This window comes from Saccostrea echinata, unplaced genomic scaffold (assembly GCF_033153115.1).
Source record: "Saccostrea echinata isolate AGI-Se365-2 ecotype Australia unplaced genomic scaffold, CSIRO_AGI_Sech_v1 ptg000010l, whole genome shotgun sequence".
NCBI classification, from domain to species: Eukaryota; Metazoa; Mollusca; class Bivalvia; order Ostreida; family Ostreidae; genus Saccostrea; species Saccostrea echinata.
In genome coordinates, this window is record NW_026889759.1 from 3,622,795 (window position 1) to 3,638,959 (window position 16,165).

General features: G+C 33.4%; 1 protein-coding gene across 1 annotated transcript; it reads left to right on the plus strand.

Moving 5' to 3' along the window:
* The first annotated feature begins 894 nt into the window (after window positions 1–894).
* Window positions 895–11,864, plus strand: LOC133184490 (store-operated calcium entry-associated regulatory factor-like). Its single transcript, XM_061319578.1, has 15 exons — window positions 895–960; window positions 1,143–1,256; window positions 1,381–1,487; window positions 3,271–3,363; window positions 4,050–4,160; window positions 4,329–4,444; window positions 4,638–4,828; window positions 5,278–5,576; window positions 7,292–7,372; window positions 7,705–7,841; window positions 8,367–8,438; window positions 8,757–8,828; window positions 9,901–10,016; window positions 10,493–10,593; window positions 10,856–11,864. Exons 2-15 carry the CDS (start codon window positions 1,202–1,204, stop codon window positions 10,958–10,960), a joined length of 1,656 nt encoding a protein of 551 aa, XP_061175562.1. The 5' UTR covers window positions 895–960; window positions 1,143–1,201; the 3' UTR covers window positions 10,961–11,864.
* Window positions 11,865–16,165: the final 4,301 nt, after the last annotated feature.

Consider the following 16,165-nt stretch of genomic DNA (forward strand, 5'->3'; position numbering starts at 1 on the left):
AAGTCAAATGCTGACGGACTTTTTTCATACTATTTGTTAGGCCATTATTTACACACTGAAATGTCAACGGATTTGTACGTTATTTCCCGGTCATGACAAGGAGCACACGTCGGGATGCTCACTCCTCCATGACACCTGATCCCACCTCTGAAGTTTTAGAGGTCCGTGTTTGCTCTGCTTATTTTGTAATCATGTTTAATGGACTTTTGAGCTCGAATACTGTTTGTTATCTCCACATATTTCATTTTATGTATCAGTCGAAATGATACATTCCAAAACAATTTATTGAAACAAAAGGATTACATTATCGATAACATATAGTGCATATTAGAATACAAAAATAGGACAAAGGTATTTTAAAAGAAGAAAAACAAAATGGAAAGATGGGGGGGGGGGTGGTCTAGCCCCCAAGTGCCTGTGGCTCTAAACAGCTCAGTATAATTTATTACGTTACTCTACAACTCCAGCATATAATTCATGTAGGGAAAGTAGTGTACGACACTGTATGGAGTATGATAAATATCTTTTGTATGTAAACAAGGGTTGGTGCCTTTTTTATTTACAACGCTAACACGCTTCATGAAATATGCCGTCGTGAAACGTCGTAGTTCATGTTTTCATCAATCTTCAAAAATTAAATTCATTTCTTAAATAAATGACTGCAGTCAAATCAGTTTGCATGATAATTCATCAAATGACCAATAAGAAACATAAGGAAATGTTTAATATCGCATCGTATGGTTGAATTGAAATAATTGCTTAAGAATTTATGCTATATATTATCAAAAAACTAATCCAGATACAATTATAATGTGAACCAAATTAAAATGGGGGTGGGGGTGGGGATGTTCTAGTCCGAATCAAACAAGATAGAATTGTCTTGAATCTGCATCACCGGAAGTACACGTATCTGTATCCAAACATTCTACGTAGAAATAAACATTCTGGAAAATACCAACTGTAAGTTTCATCATTTATGTAGTTTATTATTTTTACGTGCAAACATGTATTTAAAGTGATATTGTCTGTTTTGAATTCAACATCATAATATCGGACGCTTACTTGACTATTTCCGTGTCGTTGACAAATAAATTGAAAACTTGTCAACACTTTATTTAATTACATACAAACATTTTTTTCAGCAAGAATTCAATCTCTATTTAGATTGCCAGTGGCCTGAAAAACTGAACATTATCAGAAAATGAGGAGCATTTTGTGTTTATTCTTTGTGCAAACGTTTATTGCTGTTGCACTGGGTGAGTTGACGACTAATATATTGAAAGTTTCATAATTATATCTTCGAAATATTAGAACAGTAAATCTTTTTAACTAGGACAAACGTCGTATTAATTTTTAATTTAACCCATATTCCTTTCATAGGGGCATTTGGAAGTCATGGCGACAAAATTCGACTCACAGATATTCAAACTCTTACCTTGAAGAGTGGAATGATGACCAATGCCAGAAGATCTGCGGCCGTCCCTCAGGTACAGATTCAAAAGATTTTTATGATGTACTGTAAATTTTTGGGGGGTAGAAATTCTTTCATTGAAGCGATAAAAGTCCATTGGAACAGGATTTTTGATAGAGTTTGTTATTTGTTTTGGCAATGTAGCAAAATTTAAAAGGTGTAAATAATTTTAATCATGCACATACTGTGAAAATTCAGAGAGTTCTAAATGTCAACATAGCATTTAAATTGAAGAGAGGACAAAATTGTCTCAAAAATGTATTGAATTTTTCCTTTATAGGATTAATTTTTGGGGATGGAAGGTACATCAAATCTCATATATGTTTCTGGTGATTAATTTGATGTGTATGTACAATGTGTAACTTCATTTATATTCTTAAAAATTGTGCCAGAGTTGATGTACTCTGTTTTGTTTCATTGCAACTACATTGGATATATTGTAACTTTGTAAATGGGGGGGGGGGGGGGGGCTGTTCCCAATTAGCTGATTTTTTAAAATGATACATTTGTAGTCACCATATTATCATGGTAATAAATTTAGTTTTAAAAACTAGTTACTCCTCTGTCATATTTCTATATTTCTTGATATATGCTTACATTTAGTTAAGATCTTTACAAAACCCTACATTTGGTTTTGAAAGTAAAATTTTTAGCCCAAAATCCACATTGCTAAGCATTGACTTATTAGGGGAGGGAGAAAATACATATTTATATTAATTTTATTAAATGGGCCACTAGTTCTGAAGAAGAATAAGGGTTAAATGTAGAAAGATAACACACAGACATGAGACAGAAAACTGTTAAGAAACGTCAATCAAAGATGCTCACAGGGATAGACATTAACTTTCAGATTCACTTGCCCTTCGGGCAGGTGAACTCAAACTTTGACTTGTCCGAACGCAAGCCTTGGTTGCCCAAAATTAGGAAAGAACTGAACATTATTTATTACTGTAAACGTTATGATAAGAAAAAAATGTGACCAAATACACTACTGTCAATTTAGCAAGTTGAGCTACCTGAAAAAAATTCGATGATGCATTTGTTAATAAATGTATACCACTGAACTTGTAAATTTAACCTGTTAGCACACACTGCCATGCAGCAATAACCCTCCGTTTCCTTTTTATAAAATTCATATTTATTCTTAAAAATTATTTTCCGTAGGATCCTTTTGTGAATCGTGATTTTCAGAAATAACTGTGAAGCAAAGCTAAAGGAAGATAATTGCTACGAAACATACATTTTATCTTGATTAGGATACATTGTGTTACACTGTACTTATGATCTGTGCGTGAATAAATAATTTAATTTCCTAGTAAGAAGTTAACAAAATTTTGTTAGACGTAGAGCGTTTTTACTAAGAAAGAAAATAACGAGCCCGATTTTTAAATGAACAATATAATCTAGAAACGCTAGCAAGGAATTCCGAATGCAAAAACATTGTCAGTCAGGTACGTTGTGGAAATCAAGTGTTCAATTTATTGTTGTATCTATAAATTAATGGTAACTAATAAATATATACATTTGTATGCAAAAAATTCACTTGCCCGGTCGGACAAGTATGTTGACATTTTCACTTGCCCGAACTGATAATTTACTTGTCCCGGGCAATCGGACAACCGTTAATGTCGATCCCTGGCTCATGAGGGCATTTGATTCATTTGAAAATTACAAAGCAGATTATAAAACTTGAAAAGGTGACCTTACAATTCGTTCCAGCATTTTGAAAGAATATTGTGAAACTTTCATAAATCTCTTCAAAGACTTTTTGAACAAAAAGTTACTTTTTTTTTAAACAGTTGAAGTGTGTGGGAGGGACAGCTGGTTGTCATGCCTTCAAGCCACAAGTTGTGCAGTGTTATAACAGGGGGTCTGATGGTTATGATGTACAGGTATACAAGTTTCTTATTATAACTGTGTGTAAACCCATAGCAGTGAAATATTAACATGCAGCATCAGTTGAAAAGATTTAACATGGTTTTGAAAAAAAAATATATGTAATGATTTGATTCATAATGGACAATGCCAGTGGTAGAATAGACGCACTCTCGGGATTAGGCCAAATAAAAAAATATGTGTGGTTCCGGTTACCCGACCGTCCCTATTTTATACCCCCGACCCTAAACTTTTTTTGGCAATTTTCATATTTTTTCCAGAATTTTCCCCAATTTCCATCAATGGCTCCGGTTTAAGTATTAGTTTCAGCAATGACGGCCCCCTTGCACAACATAGTGCAAGTGTTTATTAGTGTTAAATCCAAAGCAAGCTAGCATGTAGATGTCCCCTACTAATATTTACTAGTATATTATCACACCACATCTAAATGTCATTTGCAAAGTAGTGATAAGTATTATTTAGAAAAATTAAGAAATTCATTTTGTAAAAAAAAAAAAAAAAAAAAAAAAAAAAAAAAAAAAAAAAAAATCCTTACCTACCTACCCTAATTTTTTTGGAGGTGTAACCGGAACCACACATACTTTTTTGTTTGGCCTTATTTCAATTTCAGTCATTTGTACAGTGCATATAGCTTTTAAATAAAGTATGCATATTATAATGACTATACTCTTTATATTAATAGTGGGAATGTAAAACAGACATGGACAATGCTTACCGCTTTGGTTCAGTGGACGTGACCTGTGAGGGATATGATTATCCTGATGACCCCTATGTTTTGAGAGGCTCCTGTGGGGTAGGGTTATTTTGAAAATAAACACTTGTGTTCTCTAGGAACAAATCTTATAGGTTTTTCTAGCTTAGTTACATTGACAAAGTAAAATTAATAAAATTTCAAGCACAATTATTTAACCATTTTTTTAAGGAGACTATGCTTTCAAATGATTTGGATTCGCATTTTCAGTTGGAGTACACAATTGATCTCACAAAGGAAGGATACCAACAGCAGCATAGTGGGGGACATGATTACTATGGTGGTCACTCATATAGTAGCCCTTATACTGGTAGTCAGTCGCATGGGTAAGTTTATCATCAAATCATTGAATTTATATAAAACAAGAGTGTAGCCTACCTGTAATTATGATATTTAAAATTCTTACTCAATATTTGCAAGGAGGCATTAATAAAAAGAGTGTTTACATTTTTTTAATGTAATATCTATTATTATTAAAACAGTGAAGACGTATTTTGATATTTTTATCTTTTACTTCAGATTTGGACGCAAAGTGGGGTCAATATTTAGTGATCTGTTAACACTTGGGGTGGCTGCTCTGATTATTTACGTTATTTATAAGACATGCATATCAGCAACAACTGGTTATGCTGCCAATAATGGCTACAGACCCATGGGTAGTGATAATCAACCTCCTCCACCAGGCTTCAGAGATGAGTACACACAGCCAGGTACAAGAAACTTCAACACTTTTCAATAGGGCCTTGTTACGCCACTGCAAGTCATTTATTTTGAAAAAGTGTTTTATTCTGGGAAGTCAAGTTATAAAAGGGGATTTCAAAGATTTTCAAAATTGGAGATTTTAATTCATACTCCTTGCATAATGAAAAAAAAGTTTCCTGAATAAAGTGGCTTTCTGTGGACTTGCCAAGAGATAGTTTACTTTTAGTATCCGCTCTTCCAAGATTGCCATTCAATGAGGTGTTTGAAAATGTTATTTTTAATATAGCCTCTGAAAATTGTGGTAATACTGAACATTTTGGAGTGGAAATGAATTCCAAATGAATCAATAGACGTATTTCAAGAAAAATTGAGAAAGCCTTAATCTAAGACTTTTACTTTTGCAACCCATTTGCTTAATTTCTGGATATATTAAGAGTATGTTTTTATATTTGCAAAGGATGTGGAACCACTTACACTCCAGGCACTGGTTACACAGGTGGTGCAGGAACTGGTGGAGGATTCTGGTCTGGAGCTTTCACAGGTGGCATTCTGGGATACTTGCTAGGAAACAACAGGAATAATTATTATGCCCCTGGCTATGCCTCACCCTACACAACAGGCTGGGGATGGAATAGGAGGGCCTCACCAGGCTGGTTCAGCTCTGGCTCTGGTTCAGGGTTCAGCAGCATGGGAGGACTTGGAGGAGGGTCAACTGGCACTCGTACAGCTTCAGGATTTGGAGGTACAAAAAGGAGATAGAAATATGGACACTGAGATACAGGCATCTGTGGATGTTTGATCTGGAGATGGAATGAGAACTGACTGACTGTGATATGGAGATATTACGCAATGAATTTTCTGGATTTATTTTATTGCTTACAAATGTTATATGTTGTGTGATATTTTGGGTGTATGAGTTATCAGAAAACATGAATTGTGTATTCTGTTACATTTGTTTCAAGTCACAATTTTTATCCACAGACATGTATGATAGAATTGTATGGAAGATCTTATATTTGGACTTGTTATTATGCATGTAAATCCGAGTTATCAGTATTTCATTTATTATTTTACTAATTAATAATTGATTTGCAAATCAGGTGATTTTTTTTTTGTTTGCAAAGAAGAGGACACTTACATTATTTCTAAAGCCTATGTTACAAGTCTGGTATTTTAACTGTTGACATTGTTTCATGTTAAAACTGCCATAATAATTTTTAAAAAAAAAATGATTTTCCTTATTTCTTTGTTCTCTATATGGACAATGACAAACATTTGTGACAAAAAAATTACAAGCAGTGCTACATGTATGCATGTTTTTAAAATGGTAAAAAGACTGATTTTATACCTACTTGAATCTTTATTAAATACAAGTTACCTGTTTTGTTTTGTTTTTTTCATATAAAACCAGTAGCTGTAAGGAAGATTTCAAGTAAACCCATCTGTTTTAATTTCCTCAAATTTTTTTTTAATCTTTGCCATCAGAGATACATGTATAAGAAAGAGATAAAAGAATATGTGAAAAATGTAATTTGAGTGTAGTGGAAAATGAAATACATTTTACCATAAATTGTCCTTTTTACAAAGAAAAAAAACCCAAACTCTTAAATGAAGCACAGAAACATAATAAAAATTTTAATAGCTTAGATAGTTCGCAAAAATATTTTTGGATCATTACCTGTGAAAATATGAATGTTTTACTTCAACTTGGAAACTACTTCTCTAATCATTTAATATGACATTGTAAAGCACAACAACTTGCTTTGTATGTATTTTACTTTTACAATTAAAAAAAAAAATTCTCCTTATTGATAATGCACTGCCTTTGTCTACTAATGTGTCTTTCATGCCTCTCTGGGGGCCCTTGATTGAAAATAAATGTTGTCGATATGTCTCTGTTACCATATATAGCTACATGTAGAAACCAAATCTATTAGAAACCAAAAAAAAATTTTTTCTGTAAGGGAGGACAGAATTTCTATTCGATAATGACAGAAAAAGGGAGTTGAAGATTTTTCTTGGTGCAGGCAGGCACATAGGAACATAATTAAAGTGAAAGGGGGGGGGGGGGCAGAAACAATTACATTGTACTGACAGACAAAAAGAAAAAAGCCTGAAAACGTCTGAGGATTCCACTACTGCAACAAAAATGGGGGGTTAAGTAATAAAAAGGGTAAAGGGGGACTCCCCCTTGTACTACAGTCATATAGGAGCAGATTTTCCAAGGATAGGAAAAGTTATAAAATCTCACATTTTATCATCTATGTAATTATTGTAATATAATTAATAGCTCAATGAACATGATATATTTGAAGACCATAGGTCAAAGTAACGAAATATACACCATTTAATTTTACTTCGAATAAGGAATGCCGTACGAATCATTTTATGTATGGGTTAATGTGTTCAGTTTCTCCGAAATTGGAAATAGAGTAAATTCGAACTAAAAACTTGCAAAAAGAAACCTATGATTTACTCTCAATATGTGGGAGAAGTATTCATTCATTCTGTTATTGTTTTATTTTACAGCTGCTGTTGGTGATATCTCAGTGGTAAGCTAAGAGTTTATTGTAATGTTTTCTAAAAGTTAATTCAGACTAATTTCAATGTTTTTAAAATTAACTGAATCAGCATCTTATTATTAGCAGATCAGTTAATTTGTGATGTTGCATGGAGTATATTCTAATTATGTAAATACTACATATATCCCAAAATTACTCTTATCTATAGAAATTCAACCATATCCAGTGATACGATTTGATGGTTTTATCCTTCCAGTTTTTTTCCTATGTCATGATTTGATGTGTACAGTATTATGTATAGACTACTATAGTGTAAGCCTGTTAACTTTACACTGAATTTAGCTCTAATTATATTCTTTTAGATCTCGGCTGCACATGTATGTGATTTAAAATCATGTAAAAGTCCATCAACTCTAGATTGTCCAAGTTTGAACTCGTCATCCAGAGGTCGTTGCTGTCTAAAAGAAAATGATTCATTGTCCCCAGCTTCAGTGACTGGGTACTTATAACGATACTTTTTTTTCAATTTGCAATTTTAAAATATTTCTGTCAATTCCCATGCTAGTAAGAGTCTGACGCCCCTCTCCTTCAAGAAATGATCTCTGACCTGTACAATTTTTAAAAATATGATGCTTTATTTTTTAAATGAGACTACATAATACTATCAAGCCCTCACATATTTCCATTTCTGTTTTCTATTTTCATAACCTGAAATTTCCCAGGATACTATATAACCATGATAACTGCCAATGTAGGCTTTAAAGAAGAAAGTGGAAGTTAAATTGTAGTGGTTTTACTGATTTCTAGAACATTGTCATTGGTTGTCGCTTTCATTGATTTAAGTTAAAAAAAATTTAGTGGTCTGTCCCTGAGGCTGACATTTTCTCTGTATATCTTTTGAATTCAGAAAATTTAGGATGCTTTTAATTGGTTTAGTTTACATGTAGTGAAGTGCTTATGTCAGAGGGGTATTCAAATTACATATACTTCGATCCTAACAAATGTATTTTTTTTCCCTTCACAGAATTGATTTAATAGACTGTAGCTTGACAAATATATCTGGGCTTTTTCATTCAATGGAACATTTGAACATTTTGTAAGTATTCTCTGAGCTCAAGTAATCATCAAACAATTGACAGAGTGAAACTATTTTACAGTATTATCTTTCTATGCTAGTCATTCTGCATGTCATACTTGGAGAAGTACATGTACTGGTCTGAAGACGACAAGAGAGATGTACTGTATTTGAAATGTTATAATGCATAACTTGCACGAGTCTAAAAGAGATTGATGAGGTGAAAATAACTTCAATGTCTGGTTTTTCATGCCATATTTAGATGCGTATATTTTGTATGTAATATATATATAACTTGCACTGTGCAGATAATACATTCAAATTTGATTTTAATTATAGGTACCTACACAAGAACAACATCAGTGAAATTGATGTAGATGACTTTACTGGGGTTAATGACTTAAAGAATTTGTTAGTATGATTTTTTTTTCTTAAAAAATACTTTGCTTTTCTCATCAGTTTGTCTTGTGCTTGTTGTTAGTTCCCTTGTGCCATAGGCTGAAGTGTCAGCTTCTTTGACAGCAAATTTTCTAGTATCTGTATGTCTGTAATCTCTACCTTTTCAACTTCTAAAGAACTAGAAGGGAATTTTGAACCAAGCATGGGACAAAACATCCTTTGAAAATGGGATTCAATTCTTTTTTCTTGTTTTTTTTTAAATGAAGAATTATGCCTTACATGTATTCTAGGATAGGCAGTCATGAATTGATGATAAAAGGGTGTTGTTGTTTTTTTTATTTTGTTTTTTTTTTTAATCAAAAACCAGGTAAACAGTGTTTGTTTTTTGTTTTTTTGTTTTTTTGTTTTTGTTTTTTTTTTATTGAGAGCAGAGCTAGTTAGTAATTAATATTCAAACATGCTCCTGAAGGGAGATCCAAGATTATTCTAATCAAGTTCCCAGACTAGGATTGAGCCATAACAGAGAGTTGTAGTTTTTAAATAGGAATGGTAATTGTGCCACAATTAGGATGTCAACACATCACACAAGTGTATATGGGGAAGTCTTTTATAACATGTCAAGAAAAGTTTTGGCCATTGACATAAATCATTTTCAACCTTTTTTATGTAATATAGATGTTTGTTCCAATCAAAACCCATGGGGTAAGGATTGGGGTCAATTAAGGTTCATTGAAATGTGATGAAAGAATCTGTTAACAGTTACAGGCATCAGATCCCCATGAAGTGTAGATTCAAGATTGCTTGAGTCGTGGTCCTCTGAGATGGAATGGGGCCACAGAACAAATTCCTATATTTATATAAGAATATAATTTATATTGAGAAAGATTCTGTAACCTTTTGTAATGTTGATGGTAATAAAAATGCACATACATGTACATGTACTATGAATTGTTAAATTTGGCAAATTGAGATTCTGTTTCCTTATTCAGCAGCTTTCTGCAGTCAAATTTCTTGAAGACTGATATAAATGAAATCATGTGCATGATATGAAGTTTGTTTGTTGAGAGATATTGATTTTGTTTAGGACTTTGCCTCCAAATTTGTCATGTCCCGGTGGACCTTCTTTATGGAGCACAGAAGAAATTCATCCAGATATGGTGGTTTGTTTAGAGGAACGGAGCACATGTAAAGTTTTCAATGGTAGGATTATTCTTCATATCTTAAGTAGTGTTCATATCCTAACCTCCGAGTTAGTTTTGTCACACCGGGTGTCCCAGTTTTGATTTAGAATAATTTTTTAAAATTTTTTTTAAATGAAAAGATAGGCTACAAATTGTTCAGTTATGCAAGTACAGCCTTAGATTGATTATCTTGACCATGGGACCAAAAAAAAGGTTTGAGATATCGGAGGGTTCAAGATGTTGAAGATAAAATACTTAAAGAAAAAGAGCTTGGGACTTCCAAATTATTTTGACATATCCAGATTCCATGGTGTTTGAGATATCCATATTTAAGATACCAAAGATCAGCTGTATTTATGTGCAGTAATACTTGATTATAGCAAGTACAGATATTGCAAATTCATGCATACAATCAGCTACATGTAATAGGTTTTTATTTAGTTCTCGAAAAATATAATTAAATAATATTGTTAATTACTTGTTTATTATTTGCAGTAAGTTGTCCCAATTCCAATAGCTATTGTTCTGATGTGGGCCCACAGATTACGGAGTGTCTCTGCAGACCAGGTTTCCATGGTTACAAGTGTTTAAGGAAGGTAAGTCTATACAAAAGTTATGATATTAAGGGGAATTAATTCCGTAACTTTATCACAATGGTAACTTTTGACACAAAATTGGAAACAATACGAGTAATGATTTACGAATTGAGCGATGAGGGTTCTTATTTCACACTATCATAAAATTTTAAGAAACTTTTTATATACACTGTATATGTGTACTAGTAAATATTGCTCTCTGTTATTCAATAATCCCATATTTCTTTAAATATTATGGAATTTTCTTTTCTTCATATTTTAGGATGATTTTCCAACAGCAACATTTGTGATAGGAATTTGTGTTAGTACATTTATATTGTCTGCATTCTTATGGATAACACAAAGAAGGAAGGTGAAAACACATTAACAGGAGTGTATTTGGTCAGTTATATGGGATTGGTTCCATATATAGTGATTTAAGGATTTTTCTAAACATAATCCATGATTTGGGATCAAATGTTTTCTTCAATGCTGTGAAAAGGCATTACCGGTACTTTAATTTCATCATTTGTTTGCACATTATATTTATATCTTTGATAATGCTTGCATGACAGAAATATGTGATAACTTTTTACATGCAAACTGATTTTTAAGTAAATTTTGAAACTTTTTTCAATGTTAGAAATTGAGTTATACAATTTTTTTTTAGAATATTAATAAATGCAATTTAAAAAATTAAGAAAGGTTCCTTTCAAAAGTTATCATATAATACTAACATACATGTAGGGACATCATTATATGAAGTAAAATGTATGCGTGTACTTCTCAGAGGAAGTATTTTAATTTGGACAATCTTTTTTAAAGTCACCAGACTTCATAATTGTTAGAAAATCTAGTCATAAGTGTTACACATCTGTTATGTCAGCATCATTTGTTCACATCATTTGTTGTCCTGTTCTGTGTAGATTTCAGTGAAATTAATTTTATGCAATATGGTGCCAAAGACATTTTCTGTTCTTGTTTTATTTTGTTCTTTAACTTGTGTTAAATTTTAATTGAATGTTTATTTACTTTAAGAAACAAGAATATTTGAAAGTTCATTTCCGTGTATGTATATAATTAGCACCCATAGTTAATATCATCTTGAGATACTTAATATCATGTGAAACATCTTTTTTTAGATGCTTTGTCTCATGTTTGGAAGTTTTGGATTTTACAAATGTTCGTAACTTTGTTACTTGTGAAAGATCAAAAAGAATGTATGTTATGTATTTTTTTTTATATATTCATTTTTATTCTTTTATAGTTCCTAATAAACAATTGCAATTTTTGTTGTCCTTTTAAGTCTTTGAAAATGTAAAATTTCATAACAGACAACTAGTATATACTACAGTATTAGTATGGCTTTTTACAAATTGACAGAGCTTTTTTTTTCATTTTTTAAAGTGCATTTCATTGTTTTTTTTTTTTAAACAAGGGAATTTTTGTTGTACGTGCGTAAGTATTCTTAATAATCAGGAGAGGGGGTCGAGTTGCTACTGAAGAAAAATAAAAATGTTTTCGAAATCAAATAAAAGTGAAGTCAAGACAAGGGAAAGGTCAAGGTAAAAAAATGTTGATGCAGTTGAATGGCTTACTTCAGTATGTATCAGCATATGAAGTTTGATTACACTATCTTGAATGGTTCATTTAAAACTGAGCTAAACACTAATTTAAGGAAAGTGAGGTCAAGGTCAAAAGAAAGGACAAGGTAAAAAAATGTTGATGCAGTTGAATAGCTCTCATCCGTATGTGTCAGCATATGAAGTTTGATAAAAATATCTCGAACAATTTCTTTGAAACTTAGCTTTGAACTGAGCTAAACGCAAAGAGGGACGGAAGGACAGACGGAAGATGGACATGGCAAACTCTATATGCACCGGCCATATTCATGGCGGGGCATAAAAAGCAACAAAATTTTTAACTAAAAATTATATTTGTATATCACCTGTTCCGATGGTTCATTATGCTATATGAAACTAAAATAAGCGAAAAAATGAATTATATTTTAAACTGAGATAGCTGTAAAATAAAAGGGGCGAGTACACCCGGGGAAAGAGTTGAAGATTTTTAAAAATTACAGAGGATATTGATGGAAAAAAAAAGACAGAGAGACAGCAATACATCTTCAGAAACTAGTACAAATAGATAAAGTAACATTCAGACTATAAAGCAAGGATGCATGTGGTTTTTGAACATATATGTTTTCAACCAAATGCAGGGCCGTCACCAAGTCTCTGGAAAGAGGGCGCCGGGTAGGGTCTTAGAGGGATACTCCCTCTCCTAAGATAGGAAATTTTATAAATGGTACCAATTAGGTAGGTTTTGATTCATTCTTGAAATCATTTTTCTGAAAATTAAGTAAAATCTAGCAGCATTACTTCAAACCTGATGAATAATTAATTAAAAAATAAATTTTTTCAGATTTTTTTTTTTCAAAATGGGGAGGGGAGTGCAATCGCACTGACGACCTTGGAATGCTCACTGTATGTATACAAAAAAAAAAACAACAACAAAAAACAAGAGGCCCATGGGCCGCATCGTTCACCTGAGCACATTGGCTAGGCAAAAGCACAAATCAGTTCAGTATTGAAAAGATTACCGAGGGGGTTGAATTTTAAACTACCTGATGATGCTTCCATGTCAATATAACAAATGGCTTTGTTGTACTTGAGAATATTTTTTTAAAAAAATTCTCATATATTCCTTTGAAAAAAAAATTTGATCCCCCATTGTGGCTCCTCCCTATCCCAGGTGTCATCATTTGAACAAACTTGAATCTACACTACCTGAGGATGCTCCCATATCAATATGACTAAACACAGCTTTTCTGTTCTTGAGAAGAAATATTTTTCTGTGTGTTCTTATGTAAAACTTTCGATCTCCCATTGGGCCCCACCCTACCCCCGGGGGTCATCATTTGAACAAACTTCAATCTACACTACCTGAGGATGCTTCCACATAAATATGATCAATCAGGGCTTTGCTGTTCCAGAGAAGAAGATTTTTAAAATTTTTCCTATATATTTGTATGTAAAACTTTGATCCTCCATTGTGTTCCCGCCCTACCCCTGGGGGTCATGATTTGAACAAATTTGAATCTACACTATACCTGAGGATGCTTCCATATCAATATGACTAAACATAGCTTTCCTGTTCTTGAGAAGAAATATTTTTCTATATGTTCTTATGTAAAACTTTCGATCCCCCATTGGGCCCCACCCTACTCCCGGGGGGTCATCATTTGAACAAACTTCAATCTACACTTCCTGAGAATGCTTCCACATAAATATGATCAATCAGGGCTTTGCTGTTCCTGAAAAGAAGATTTTTAAAATTTTTCCTATATATTTGTATGTAAAACTTTGATCCTCCATTGTGTCCCCACCCTACCCCCGGGGGTCATGATTTGAACAAACTTGAATCTACACTACCTGAGGATGCTTCCATATAAATATGACTCATCATGACTTTGCTGTTCTCGAGAAGAAGATTTTTAAAGATTCTTCCTATATATTTCTATGTAAAAATTTGATCCGCCATTGTGGTCCCGCCCTACCCCCGGGGGTCATGATTTGAACAAATTTGAATCAACACTATCTGAGGATGCTGTCATATAAATATGACTCATCATGGCTTTGCTGTTCTTGAGAAGAAGATTTTTAAAGATTTTTCCTGTATATTTCTATGTAAAATTTTGATCCTCCATTGTGGCCCCGCCCTACCCCTGGGGGTCATGATTTGAAGTAACTTGAATCTACACTACCTAAGGATGCTTCCACATGAGTTTCATCTTTCCTGGCCCGTGGTTCTTGAGAAGAAGATTTTTAAAAGATGCTATTATTAATGACAGGGGTTGTATACTGTCGACAGTATTACTCCTCTTACTCCTCGCATTCAGCCACATGGCTGCAGATCTGTTGCTCACTGGTGTGGGGAAACAATTGGAATGGGCAGTCCATGTTTTCAGACCGACAGATCAGCGGGTATGTACGAATCACAATAAACAAAAACAATAAGATGTGTTTGTGAAACACTGATGCCCCCGTATGGCAACTTATAGCAAAGGTTAAACTTTCTCAAATGCAAATCAAATAGTTGGTACCCAAAGTAAGGTCTTGTGTCGAGGAATATACCTGTGAAATATGAGAGCCCTAGCAGCAACCATTGAATAGATATGGAAAAGGTTAAAGTTTTTTCAAAAGTAAGTCAAACATCCAGGTCAAGGTAAAATGGTCAAAATTAATGGTGCCTAAGGAAAGGCCTTCTCACAAGAAATATACTGGTGAAATATGAAAGTTGAAGCACCAATCGTTCAAAAGTTATGACCAAGGTTTAAGTTTTTCGAAAGAAGGTCAAACTCCAAGGTCAAGGTCAATGGATTACAATTGTTGGTATTTAAAGGAAGGTCTTGTCACAAGGATTATATATGTGAAGTATGATAGCCCTAGCACCAACGGTTCAATAGATATGGCCAAGGTTAAAGTTTTCCCTAAGTAGGTCAAACTCAAAGATCAAGGTCAAAGGGTCAAAGTTGTTGGTATTCAAAGGAAGGTCTTGTCACAAGGATTACATATGTGAAGTATAAAAGCCCTACCATCAACCGTTCGTAAGTTATGGCCAAGGTTAAAGTTTTTCAAAATTAGGTCAAACCCAAGGTCAAGGTCAAAGGGTTAAAGTTGTTGGTATCCAAAGAAAGGTCTTCCCACAAGGATTACACTTGTGATGTATGAAAGCCCTAGCACCAAAAGTTATGGCCAAGGTTAAAGTTGGGTAAAATTTTGCAAAACTGGGTCAAACTCCAAGGTCAAGGTCAAAAGGTCAAATATGGTGGTACCCAAAGAAAGGTCTTGTCACAAGGAATACACATGTGAAATATGAAAGCCATAGCTCCAACCAATCAAAAGTTATGGGCAATGTTAAAGTTTTAGCGGACAAACAGACAGACAGACGGATCTTCGATACGGGGGCATAAAAACGCACAAATACATGTAATACGATATGATTCCAATGTACAGCACAATTTCTGGACGTACAGCGCTGGGCAGCTGCTTGATTTAGTGGGATAGACAGAATCTTGTTTCACAAATCAGACGGGGTTGCTAGTTGCGATATATTCAAATATAAAAATGTTTGAAAACTTCATTGACAGGAAGATGAGGAGTGAAATTCTAGTCTGGACATAAGTTACAAGGTCGAAAGGGGGACATAACCCCCCACCCCACCCCCAACCCCGAGTTTGTTTTGAATTTATTTTCGATGTATCGGATTAAGTGAAATTTATGAAAAATGGAGAGCATCTTTTAAAAAAAACTTGCAATTTCACTCGTAAACATTTTACATGCGGAAATAATTATAGAATCCAGACACATGTATATGACTATAAAATAATTATTTTATAGACCCAAACAAAAAACCAAGTAAATGCCAAGAGTTGAACATTGAAGCCGAGAAGTTTTAGAGGTTCATACTTGACAAAAAGGTAGCTTGTGACCAGAGTGAGGAAGTGTATATAAAATAGGATTTTTCAAGCATCACCTTTTGATTTATATCATTAAGAGGGGACGTTTATGCTATGGTTTACCAACATTGA

Coding starts and splice junctions, on each gene's coding strand:
- LOC133184490 (XM_061319578.1), top strand. CDS start 1,202: ATGAGGAGCATTTTGTGTTTATTCTTTGTGCAAACGTTTATTGCTGTT. Junction 4,445..4,637: donor ACTGGTAGTCAGTCGCATGG/GTAAGTTTATCA, acceptor CTTTTACTTCAG/ATTTGGACGCAAAGTGGGGT. Junction 7,373..7,704: donor CTGTTGGTGATATCTCAGTG/GTAAGCTAAGAG, acceptor ATATTCTTTTAG/ATCTCGGCTGCACATGTATG.